At 39.3% G+C, this 13,350-nt stretch overlaps 1 protein-coding gene across 1 annotated transcript in view; it reads right to left on the bottom strand.

Moving 5' to 3' along the window:
* The window catches only part of uri1 (URI1 prefoldin like chaperone), a 45,016-nt gene extending 32,005 nt beyond the window's left edge, over positions 1-13,011 (bottom strand). The window contains exons 1-4 of the mRNA XM_020531926.2: positions 12,583-13,011; positions 6,764-6,798; positions 5,223-5,301; positions 3,526-3,661 (exon numbers count right to left, since the gene is read on the bottom strand). Of these exons, the coding sequence (XP_020387515.2) occupies positions 3,526-3,661; positions 5,223-5,301; positions 6,764-6,798; positions 12,583-12,678 (346 nt within the window). The 5' untranslated portion in view covers positions 12,679-13,011. The remainder of the gene's footprint in view (positions 1-3,525; positions 3,662-5,222; positions 5,302-6,763; positions 6,799-12,582) is intronic.
* Between the last annotated feature and the right edge of the window lie 339 nt (positions 13,012-13,350).

The raw sequence follows: 13,350 nt of genomic DNA on the forward strand, positions 1-13,350 counted from the left end.
CGGGTCTGAAGAAGGGTCTAGGCCCGAAACGTCAGCCTTCCTGCTCCTCTGATGCTGCTTGGCCTGCTGCGTTCATCCAGCTCTACACCTTGTTATCTCAGATTCTCCAGCATCTGCAGTTCCTACTGTCTATTAAATTCCTCCTTTGTTTCAAATATCTCGATTTATTAATACCTCATTCTTCGTAACTCAATAGAATTGAGACAAATTTATGCCATTTCTTATAACTTAACCTTTCAAACCCTGGTCTGATTCTAGTGAATCAATGCTGTACCTCCTGCAAAGGCAAGGAAACAACAATATACAGGAAATAAATGTGGATTCTGATGTTTTAAATCCAATGTTTTTGTTTTACCATTCAAAGGCTTAGTCCCCAAAATAGAATATCGCAATCCAAGCAACTGTACAACTTATGCATCACTTCTGAATTCTAATTATTCAAGATAAGAACCAGTTTTTTTTTGAGTGACCTGAATGCTTATAAAATGATGAAAGATATGGACAGAGTTTACGGTAATTGCCTTTTCCCTAAGATGGGGAATTTCAAGACTTGGAGGCACATTAAGGTGGGAGGAGACAGATTTAAAAAAGACGAGGCTTTTTTTTACAGCGGGTGGTTCAAGTGTGGAACGAGCTTCCTGAGGAAGTGGTGGATACGGACACAATTACAATGTTTAAAAGACATTTGGATGGATATATGAATAGGAAGGGTTTGGAGGGATGTAGGCCAGGGGCAGGCAGCTGGAACTAGTTTAGTTTGGAATTATATTTGGCATGGACTGGTTGGACCGAAGGGTCTGTTTCCGTGCTGTATGACTCTACAAGTATGTTTCTTATCTAGAATTCAGTTTTTGTGTATGCATGGCTCCTGGTCCCTCAGCATAAAAAACAAATCAAGATTTTAATAACATTACCAGAAATTCAACAGCAGTGCCAGACATTCCCTTACGAGTAATATCCTGGGGATTACCACCGATCAGAAACTGAACTGAACCAGCCATATTAACATGGGCAGGTCAGAGGATAGGAATGCTACAAATAATTCACCCCCTGACTCTCCAAAGCCTGTCAACAGTTACAGGGAACAAACCAAGACTGCGACTGAATACTCCCCGCTTGCCTGAATGAGTGCATCCAGGAAAAGCAGACTGCTTGATTACCTGTGGATGTGGTGTCAGTCACTCCATGCACCACTGACACTGAGTCAGCAGTCTGTGTTATCTACAAGATGCACTGCAGAAATTCACTAAGGTCCTTCAAAATAACATCTTCAAAATTCATGACCACTTCCACCTAAAGAAGACAAAGGCAATAGATATATGGGAATGCCTCACCTCAAGTTCTCCTCCTAATCACTCACCATCCTAAACTGGAACTGTGTCACCATTCTAAAATCCAAGAAATGTCCCCCTAATAATATTGTAACTGTTCCTACGCCAAAAGGACTGCAGCAATTCAAAAAGGCAGCTCACAACATAGGCGACAAATGCTGGCCCAGCCAGTGAAGCGTATATCACCTAATTAATAAAAATAAGTCTCTCAGAACTATAAGTGTACAACCTCAAATCTCCTTCCTGAACTCTGCAACAGATGTGCCCACTTATTTTACTGGTGATCGTTTCTAGCTTCCAGCTTCCATTTACACTTACTATAGCTCCTAACACTGTTACCTACAAACCTTCATACACTACTGCAATTCCTCCACCTAAGGCATTACATTGCGACAAGTTAAATCTCAGTTCAGATGCCCGAGATACCTCCCAAAGAACAATTTTCACTCTTACCACACCTTACCTTCCCAAAAAAACTACCAATTCATATTAAATTTCTGTAAACTCTCAATTTTGTTAATAATCACAACTGTTAATTTATCACATTTTTGAAGTCCATAAAATACCCACAACCATTTCTCAAGCATCACCTAATGACTCCCTCAAAATGTTCAACTCAATTTGTCAGATGTGATCTCTCTTTCACACATTTATGCTGAATGAACAACACATGCTTTTAGTCACACACGGTTTTAGTCACACTAGATTTACTAATTTCTCCAACTGACATCACATCTGCTTGTTCCATCTTCTTAACTAACAGGGCTCTTTTTTTAATTCCCAGAAACACAGTTTAACGAGAACTGAAATAATGTCACCACAAAATAATGTCGGATCAATCAATTTCCTTTTTCACTGAATTATCTTTAAGCATTCGTCCTATGAACTATAGTTTAAACAAATCAGTCTTGATTTTAAAAAATCTTCCATTGACATGCCCACTTCAACCACCTATAAAAAAATTTTGACCACTTTCCTGAGGCAAAAGCCCATGCAAATGCAAGTGAATTGTAGAATGGACAACTGATTGAGCCAAGTCCAATGTGGATGCATGTGAAAGCAAAAAGGTACAAGTGTAGCATGCACAAAAAAGTTCTTTTGCTCCACAGCTATTTCAGTGTTACTTCAGATATCATAGTTTCTCTCAATTAAGAGCAAGCAGTTAAAGAAAACCTGAGCAATAACCCTGGGAGCAAATGGAAACTCGAATAATCCCACACTGATTGTGGGAGTCAATTCTCAGAAGCGTTTGGATTACCTGTTTGGAATCCAAATATATTCTTTCATTAAAATTCATTATGGCATTAAAACATGATTTGAATTCTAATAAATGAATTCCTTTTCTTTACCACCTGTATTTAGGCACCTTACAGGAGTGTTACCAAACTAAATTTGACACCGAGCTGAATTACTAGGGCAGAGTCCAGAAGTACCTTTTAAGGAGTGTCTTAAAGATGGAAAGAGAAGTAGGGAGGCTGACAACTTGAAAGGGAAAATTGACAACTGAAGGCAAGGCCACCAGCACTGGAGCAATTAAAACTGGTAATTCTCAAGATGCAAGGACTTGCAAAATGTAGAGATCTAGGGGAGAGAAGGAAGGGGTTGCTAGGCTGGAAGAGATTACAAAGATAGGCAGCAATAGACATTTGACAGAGCTAATATAAGCTTATGAGCATTAGGGAGGGTTAGAACATGAGGAAAGTTTTGAATGGCTAAATTTGTGGACCGTAGAAGTATAATGGCTGTTCATGAAAGAACTGGGATAGTCAATTTAACAAAAGTATGGAGGAAAGTTTCACCAGGAAAGCTGTGGCAAGGGCAGAGTTGAATTATGCTTTGCAGGTGGCAACAGGTGGTCTTTGTGATGGCACCAGTCAGATGCAAGAAGCAAAAAGCAAGAAGGGTCAACAGTAAAACTGAGGTGATTTGGCCTCACACAGCTGCCAGTAAGAGGAATGGTGTCACTACCAATGAAACAGAGATTGTGATTGGGACCAGAGACAATATCTTCTGTCTTCCCAATATTTAGCTGGAGGAAATTTCTATGTGCCCAGAAAAGTTTAAAGGCAGTTGAAGACTCACAGAATTGAGTTAAGGTAAAGCTAGGTAATAATACATTTCAATTTGTCATCACCATAGCATACTGAATATTAAAGAATATTAAATTGAATATTCAAATATTAAAGTAACTTACGTTTTTTCCTGTGCTCCACCATGCCAAGAGCTTGCTTTGCAGAGCATTTAGCAAACCAGTTGTCACCTAACAAAACCATGACTTCATTTGTATGGATTAGCTGTCCTGGCATAAATGCAAGAGGGCCAAATGGCACCTGTCACAAAAACAGATATGAAATAAAAAAGTCAAGTCTACAATGATGAGTTGAATGTTCTGTAAACCAAAATTGCAATGTAAATTAGAGATAACAAGGTGTAGAGCTGGATGAACACAGCAGGCCAAGCAGCAGAGGTGCAAGAAAGCTAACGTTTCGGGTCTAGACCCTTCTTCAGAAAAAAAGTAAAGAGAAAAGAAAAATGTAAATTCATTGTTATAAAAATCCCTTTAAAAATAAATGTTTACTAGTTTTATACAGAAAAGTATATATTTCACTGTCATTTTAGGGACATCCATGACACTTCATACTATCAAATGTATTGCAAAAAATGGCATGCTCTTCAAACTTGGAGTTGAAAAATTATAAACACAATTGCCATGTCCCAGTTTTATTTCAAATAAATATGATGCAATTAGGGCTCTAAAAATACAGCTCTTAAGTAACAAATCTATCCCAAACATGATTAAAAGACATTTACATAAAATATTCTGTAAAATCAAAACATTAAATACTTGAACAAAAACCCTTGAAATGCAAATTAAGACCAATTAACTGCTAATCTAATGAACTAGGCAGGAAAACAATGACACCCTTGGTCAAAAGGTGACCACACACAAACGTTTCAATTATGCTAGAACTCAGCAGTAGGGCTTTCCTAGTATTCACTATTAAAGTTGGAAATGATTCAGCCAAACAGGTTAGGATGGCCTTGCTTCCAGTACACTGATTCTAGTAAGTTTGTTCTCATCCATAATCACTACTTAGAAGCTTTAAGTGAGTGTGGAACAAGAATGTGCTCAAATGTGACAAATTTTATTTTTCAGTGGCTTGAGCTATCTTCCATCTATACTTAAGCATGAATAACCTCCACTTGTGAAAAGCAGCTAAAAGCAGGGTAAAACCAAGGAGTAAGCAAGGAGTCCTGCTTCTTCAAGGAGGAAAGGAAGATAGCTCCACGAATTAGGGCAAAAATGTAACCATCAGTGGACATAATTTTACTGGTTCAACACACCAGGAATCCTGTCAATATAAAAAAAGTTTGACTTAGGCCAACATAAAAGTTGAGGATGGAGGAAAGAAAATCAAGAAGGTGGAATGTACAGTAGATTCCGCAACATTCTTTACAGATACTCAATTCCAGTGAAGTGTCATCCCTGTCTTGTATCTAATTTCACAACTAACTGACTCTTTCCAGTTTTGTTAACCTTGAGATTGCTTTCTAATTATGACGACCTAAATATCTTTTCAATTCTGACAGCTCAAAAACTTAAATATAAATGCTTTGCAGCTTGGAGAGCACAAAACTAAAACCCTTCTGCTTGGGCAAAATTTTTCTCCTGAACTGGAAGCCGATTCAGAACTGAACTAAGCATTTAAGTTGATTCACCATGGAGATCAACGACACTTGCTAACAGCTCTAACTTACAAGACTGCAAATCATCAGACAAGCTCTCAGAGAAACATGTTGGGTTTTCAAATGTTCCAGACAGGAAATAAAGAGTGCACAAAACATTGCAAGGGAAAACTAAAAAGCTTTTCAGGAAGATTTCATACTTACCATAACATCATATGACACTTTGTCAGGCAAATTTTTAAGCCTGCCTTGCAGTGCCTCATAGTCTTTCTGCACTTTAACCCTAAAAGTTAATATTTAATCAAGTTATTCAAATGATTTAAGGATGTACAAATATCAATTATGTATCCTATAATACCAATTGCTTTCTAAATATGCATAATTCTTGACTTTTAATATCATACCAGTATTGAGATTGCTAACAGAGCTTACATGCAATGTGACTACAGGATCTTTAGGAAAGCAAGTATTTATTTAAAATCTTTTTGCAAGAGGAATATTGTGTAAATTGTAATTGGGATTCAATGTTGATAATGTTCTGTATAACACTACATTTTGAAACAGCTCAAAATTGTGTTTACACAATTTCCAAGTTTCTACATAAGGTTTGCTAGCAATATATAAAAAGCACTACTCCAATTCTATAAATATAGTCCAATAACTTTCCAGTTGGTTTTCTAAAAATAAGAACAAAACCTAGAATTCAGTGCAGAACTCAGAACCTGGGACACCACATAAGATAATCTGGTGGTAAATTCTTAATTAATCTGCCAAAGGAAAGAGAATGTAATGCCGATTTCCATTGGGTAAATAACTGGCAGGTAGGGTGAGAAGTCAGGTTCAATTGCTGTTCTTATCAAAAGTGGGACAGTGTCAAATGATTGAAGGCAGCACAAACTTGGTCAGTGTCCTTGAACTAGAAAAGCATTGGACGATAATCAAAACAAAAGGCTATGCAAGCACACAGAACATCAACAGCAGAAATCCCGACTAATTTCTTCTCATTGCTAACCAAGAAGTGAAAACGCCAATTATTGCAGAGGTAAAAGTTCTATCACTGAGTCACTTGGGAGGCAGATTAGATGTGAAAAAAGAAGAACTAATGGAAGAGATGTGAGAATTCCTACAATATCTTAAATTTGATTTTCTCTCCATCAACCTCATAAGAAAGCTAGCCAATTCCATGAAATACATTCCAGGTTACAGTGGATTCAAATTTGACAAATCCATGTACATTTACATTTATATTAATATAGTATCTCACCTACCCATCTATAACTGTTTATAATAGCTGGGATTCGGGAAGAACAAAACCAAGAACACAAACTCCAAACCATAACATCTGTTTTCTATAGCAGGGCGATATTCTTTAGTTTGCCAAGTGAATGTTCTTGAATTTAACCTCTGTTTCCAAAGTGCAAAATAACTCAGCTGTATGAGCAATTTTAAAACTTCATTTATGTTATTTACAAAGTACAATATATGCAATAACTCTGATTGGGAATACTGGGTTATTAATAAAAATTTATGGATTCATATTGACATGCCTGTTCACTGTTAAGTACAGGAAGTAAGAAAATTACTTTCACCCATGAAAACAATGAACAAATGTTGAGATGCATTGCTTTGCCATGTTGATCAATTCCCATTGACAGGATACATATACAAAATAATCGACAAGCAAAATCAAATAATGTAAAAGACCATAATACAGTAAGCATGTTCATAGAAATGTTTGAGCTTACCAGTGCTGGATTTTTTCCTTGCAGCTTGAAACCACCTGTTATTAAAATAGACAACTGCTCATGAAAAGCAATGTCAAGAATTCCAAGACTGCTCATACTGTAAACAAAAATACAGCAAACAACTGCAACTTAATTGACCAAAATAAGTCCTGACATAAATAAGATTTTGGAAACTTTTGTTTGTTCACAAACAATATTTGTATCTTGTGGTAATATAAATGGATAGTATAGTTTTTCTTTCGCAAACATTTTGCTAAAAAAACTTTGGTTAAAATAACAAACAAGGGGAGATAAAACGATGTTGCTTTCCTTGACTTGGGTATACAAATCCGTTGTGAATTCCGCATCCTTAGTATGCATGACCAAATCAAATGCCTGCCTATTTTCCGAAGGGAAAGTTATTTGAACTCAAGGCATATTCTCCCGTTTTCCTTTCTTTCTGAATGAGTTAACAGTTTTTTGTGTAAGTTATTAACATCACTTCATTTAAGCACAATTTGAAGCATAACAATTAGGTAATTGTGGTAAAGAAGCTAATCTTTTAAATCTGATGTGATCACAAAAAACAATACAACACGCAATGAAATCTAATCTCCAATAAAAATATGGAATATGTTGCAAGTAATGCACTTTATAGACAACCCGAAGGAGAAATGGTGATGGAAAGATGACAGTTTAAACAATTGATACAACGAAGGAGCTGAGGAATATTTTAACAAGGACACTTTTTTCAGTTTGCATCAAAAGTTGATTAACTTGCTCCCAATTCTATAAGCAAAGTAATTTTACCCAAGTTGTAGATCTAAAAAAGTAAAACACAAGTCTGAATTAATTTGACACAATTCTTCTGTACAGAAAGTAGAATGCAAAAGAACTTCAAAAGCTCAGAAAAGACAGAAAGCAAATAATAAGGCCATTCAAGGAACCAAAACAGTTTAGAGTTTGAGTTGAATGTTATGGGAGGAAAGGATCAAAGGTAGCCAAAACAGAAGTGAGTATATCCTTGGTTATAAACAAAATTAGTTTAAAATCAATCACCTCCAATGCTCCTTCAACCACTGTCAATACTTTATTTTACATTAATTAGGTCCTTGCTCAAATCATTTAAAAAATGAGCTGCTACATATACATAAAGTGTCAACATAAAGACAGACTGCATGTGAATGCTTTTAAAAATTTAGTATGAAAATACTATCTTGTTCAATCACTAGTCTGTTCCAAGTTCATGGATTCGGTACCCTGAAGAAGGAACGCAAAAACTAAGTCCAGTTCTATCGTTAACCAGTAGATCTTACTGACACCCTGCATATGCAGGTATCCGATTACAAAGGGATAGTAGGAACTGCCAATGCTGGAGTCTGAGATAACAAGGTGTGCAGCTGGATGAAAACAGCAGGCCAGATAGCATCAGAGGGGCAGAAAAACTCTCCTGCTCCTCTGATGCTGCCTGGCCTGCTGTGTTCATCCAGCTCCACACCATGTTATCTCAGATTACAAAGGGACAGGTCCAGCTTCAACACTGGCTGAATAGCCTGCTTCACTTTTACACTGGTGTATGATGTATGGCTATGTAAGCAAGGTGCTGGTTCTCACCCACTATAAAAAAAAAATACCTCTAACAGGTAGACAAAAAAAATTGAAAAACATAAAAGATAACACTAGTAATTGGAGTGCTAATTTTACTTGAGGCTTCACAGAGATTTAAAAAAAAAGGCAAAATTACCCAAGTGCAAGTTGTCCTCATCCCATAAAAGGAAGAGACACACTTGCATCCTTCCTGCACTGCCAACCCATACCCCAGCGCTCAAATTATTCTTTCACTCCTGAAGATTTCATGGACTACTTTCTGCCCACCAGCTCTTAGACTTGCTATCCTGGCAAGAGGTGCAAATGCCATCATCCTGTCGAAGTCTGCTGCTCCTGCCATCTCAATGCAAAGCTGAAGATGCCTTTCTGCCACTATCATATACAGACAACGAGCAGCGGGAGAATGGCTGCCATGAGAAATAGTTGATGGTGCAACATTAAACTTTACAATAAATACAGTCAAAGTCACTGAAATCCTGTTAGCATAAATCTGGTCCAACTCAATTAACATCCAGTTAATACACGAAAAGGATGATTCAACAAACTTTCATTATTTTCACCTTGACAATTACAAAGCACTATTGACTAAACATTAGTTGCTTTTTCTAGATAAAATATTTTAAAATATGGAAAGGAACACTCCCATTTATACTTATCATACATTACTCTTGACAGAATTACAGTCCTCGTAGCAAACAATTCACAGTTGTTCCCAACTTTGAATGGTTTCACATTTCCCCATTTTGCAGTTTTAACTTCAAATAGGTACCTCCAGTGCTCCCTCTAATTTCAAGAGAGGTTCCTAACCCCATTTAGAGCAATAAAGCCTTTGCCTGTAGTGTTCCCCTCCGGCTATGCCAGGACAAATCTCCTGGAATCCATAGATGGCTGGCTTCAACAAGAGACCATCTCCCTCTCATGGTAATTGGCAAAAGCCAAATCATTTTTGCTCTGACCAAGCAAGACTGTTTTCTGTGATAGCTGTTGACGTCTAAGCCGCCGCTGCATTCTTTTTCACAGATTGGAGTTGGGTACAGACCTCCAAGTAGTTGTCAGAACATAGGGAAGGAAATAAACCAGGGAAGCAGAAAAGACATAAGAAAGGTACCATTATAACAAGCATAGACTTCAATATGCAGGTGGACTGGGAAAATCAGGCTGGGTAGATCTCAGATCTCAGGAAAAGTAAGTTGTGGAATGTCTACAAGATAATTTTTTGGAGGACCTTGTGGTAGAGCCTACTAGAGAACAGGCAATTCTGGATTTGGTGACGCGTAATGAGGGAGACTTGATTAGGGAGCTTAAGGTAAATGAACACTTAAGGGGCATTGACCACAGCATAATATAATTCACTCTGCAGTTTGAGAGGGAGAAGAGCCATGTATGTATGGTGAAGGTACACACTTTTCACTGTATTTTTACATTGAATCATTTATTGTCATGTGTATTCAATTAGAATCAGATGTAATGGTATTACAATTGAGCAATTTACAAAACACAAGGGCCACAAGTCAATTGGGAGGGGGAACTTACCAGGGAAGGTGGAGCAGTAGCAATGGCAGTTTCTCGGGGATATTCAGGAAGCATAGCAGAAAATTATCCAACAGAAGAAGAAACATACTAAGGGAGGACAAGGCAACCATGGCTGACAAGGGAAGTCGGGGCAGCATACAAGCAAAATAAATAGCATACAATCTGGCGAAGATTAGTGGGAAACTAGAGGATTGGGAGGCCTTTTAGAAAGCAGCAGAGGACATCTAAAAAAGCATTAAGGGGGGAGAAGATAGCGAGTGATAGAAAAGAAGATTGCAAAGAGCTTCTTTAGATATCTAAAAGGTGAGAGACAGGCAAGACTGGACATTGGATCACTGGAAAATGAGGTTGGAGAAGTAGTAATCAGAAACAAAGAAATGGCGGAGGAACTGAACTGGTACTCTATCGGTTTTCACAGTGCAAAACACTAGCAGCACACTAGAACTTCAAAAGAATCAAGGGGCAGAGGTGAGTGTAACGGCCATCACTAAGGAGAACGACTTTGGAAGCTGAAAGGTCTGAAGGTGGATAAATCATCCAGACCAGATGGATAACTACCCAGAATTCTAAAGGAGATAACTAAGGAGATTGTAGAGGCATTGGTGGTGATCTTCCAGAAATCACTGCACTCAGGGAGGATCCCAGAGAACTGGAAAATGGCTAAAGAAACACCCCTGTTTAAAAAGGGAGGGAGGCAGAATACAGGAAACTATAAACTAAGATTTTACAGCACATTATTAAGGATGAGACTGCAGAGTACTTGGAAGTGCTCAGTCAGCACAGCATCATCACACATCAGGCGGTCACACCTGTCAAAACTGTTAGAATTCTTTGTGGTAACGAACAAGTTAGACAAAGGAGAGCCAATGGACAGGATCTATTTGGGTTTCCAGAAGGCCTTTGACGAGGTGCCACACAAGAGGATGCTAAAATAAGAAAAAAGCCCATAGTGAGGGGCAAGGTCTTGGCATGGATAGAATAGGCTGGCTGGCAGAAGGCAGAGAGTGGGGCAAAAGGGGTCTTCTTCAGGGTGGCAGCCGGTGAGTAGCAGAATTCAGTTTTGGGACTAGTCACCTTATACATTAATGACCAGGACAAATGAACTGAGGGCATTGTTGCTACGTTTGCAAGTGACACAAAGATAGGCGGAGGGACAGGTAGTAATGAGGAAGCAACGAGGCTGCAGAAGAACTTGAGACAGGCTAGGAGAGTGGCAAAGAAGTGGCACACAGAATACAATATAGGAAAATCTGACATTATACACTTTGTTAGGAAGAAATGTACTGCCAATGCAGTACAAGGTTCTGGTCAGACCGCATTTGGAATACTGTGTGTGGTTCATCTGTGGAACTCATTGCTGCGAGGGCTATGAAGGCCAAGTTGTTGAGCGTATTTAAGATTGAGATAGATAGATTCTTGACTGGTAAGTGGGTCAAGGAAAAAGGCAGGAGAATGGGGCTGAGAAAATCAGTCATGATGAAATGGCAGAACAGACTCCATGGGTCGAATAGCCTAATTTTGCCATGGCTTATCAACAATGGAAGCAGCATGTATTTCACAGAAGTAGACATACTTATTAGCTATTTTGATCCAAATTCTTTTCAATCTTACAAGTAACCTGACAGTTGACAACCTAATACTTACAACATATTTGTCAGCCATCGAGAGACCCTATTGTGATCTCAGAGACTACTACCATTGTTTTCAAGTGTGAACACCTTACATCATCATCCCAGTGTCATAATGTGTGCCTCCAAGGGATCTTGAAATACTCCTAGCCTGTTGTTAAACAAGTTACACATCCTTCATTTTACGCTCATATTTAAAATATGGTTCCATAACAATCCTTGTAGCTTATTATGATTCAAGCATGGATATTTGCTAAAACTTTGATATGCGTGAAAAAAATGCTGTAAACTCTTAATACAAGTATTCATTTAGGTGTAATTTTCATTTCGCACACCAACGCTCCAAGGTTAGTTTGGCTCAAAAACTTGAAGTCAGTTCTCCCTTTTACATAGATAACAAGGTGTACAGCTGGATGAACACAGCAGGCCAAGCAGCATCAGAGGAGCAGGAAAGCTGACGTTTCGGGCCTAGGCCCCGAAACGTCAGCTTTCTAGCTCCTCTGATGTTGCTTGGCCTGCTGTGTTCATTCAGCTCGACACCTTGTTATACAACATCTAAATGTTATTTTTTTTAAAAGCTGACAATCATTCTGCTCATCTCACTGGAAAAATGAAATGAAAGAAACTCCCAGAAAGATGGAAGCATCATGACATTAGGTGCAAAAGTGATTTCCTGTTTCCACTGCATTGAATTCGAAACTCTAATTCACATCGCGTTCAGCAAATGTATATTTCTCCCTTATAAAAATGCTCCCGCTTCGCTGACGGGAGATTTCTAACTGAGCCGGACCAATCAGTGCAAACAAGAGGTCGATCTGAATCACAACCCAGCCCAGATTCCGCTCTACCGGGCAGCGGGTTCTGTCTGAGCCACCAGTAAACAAGGTTACAGCCGATCTGGGCAGAGGGGGCGGTGACATTTTAGCCAAAACAGGACGTGCCATTCCAAACCAAAACCTGGGCCCACAGGCCAGTGCCCGAAAATAAACCCGCTGCAGCCGAGGCTCCTTCTCCTCGTCCTTCCGCCTGATTTTAACACAATGGCCGCCGCCGCTTATTTACGGCCTTTACCTTTCCATGCTCTTCTCGGAGCCGTGAGAGAGTCAGTGGCTGGGACTGGGGCGGTTTGCCGGCGGTGGCACAAGGCCGATGCTGCGAGTCTGCCATTTCCTCCTGAGCCGGAGGCCGAGCGTGTGTTTGACAAACACTCAGGAACTGGGAGTCCTAAAAAAATGTTTATGTATGTGATAACTACAGCTGCACAACTCCTCACTCCGCATCCGCATAGAGAGAGCAGGTCTTGTCATCCACACTGCCGGAGCGGAAAACATTTCACACTCGCATTATTAGCCCAAGAAGCTCGAAGCACAGCTTTCTTTTTCTCAACGAAACCGCTCAGTCTCAATAAGACCCACCGCCCCGCGCCATCTTGCTTCGGGACGGTCCGGAGCACGCACCTGACACAGGGGGCGGGGCTATGACCAGGCACGTGACATGGGGCGTGGGCACAAACTGGCACGTGACACGGGCCGCAACTGGAAACGTCACTAATGAGCACATGACACTGAAGAGAACCGCGCGTGCGCGAGATAAATATAGAGCGTACACCTGTAGTGAAGTAGCGCAGGTGCAATGAGCAGGTATAAGGACTTGTGAGGGGAGTCAAACAGGTGTATCCCTCATGAAAGCACTATCGTTGTTATATATAGTGAAGGTTTCTTTTGTCTATGACTTCATATTGAGTTCATATATGTAGTTTTTTCGAACTGTCTTTCATTTTAAAACTGGACAATATTCAGGTTGTTTAAGATGGCTGTGGAGGTAGGTGCTATCTCCAGA

This window comes from Rhincodon typus, chromosome 15 (genome assembly GCF_021869965.1).
Source record: "Rhincodon typus isolate 14 chromosome 15, sRhiTyp1.1, whole genome shotgun sequence".
Classification (NCBI taxonomy): Eukaryota; Metazoa; Chordata; class Chondrichthyes; order Orectolobiformes; family Rhincodontidae; genus Rhincodon; species Rhincodon typus.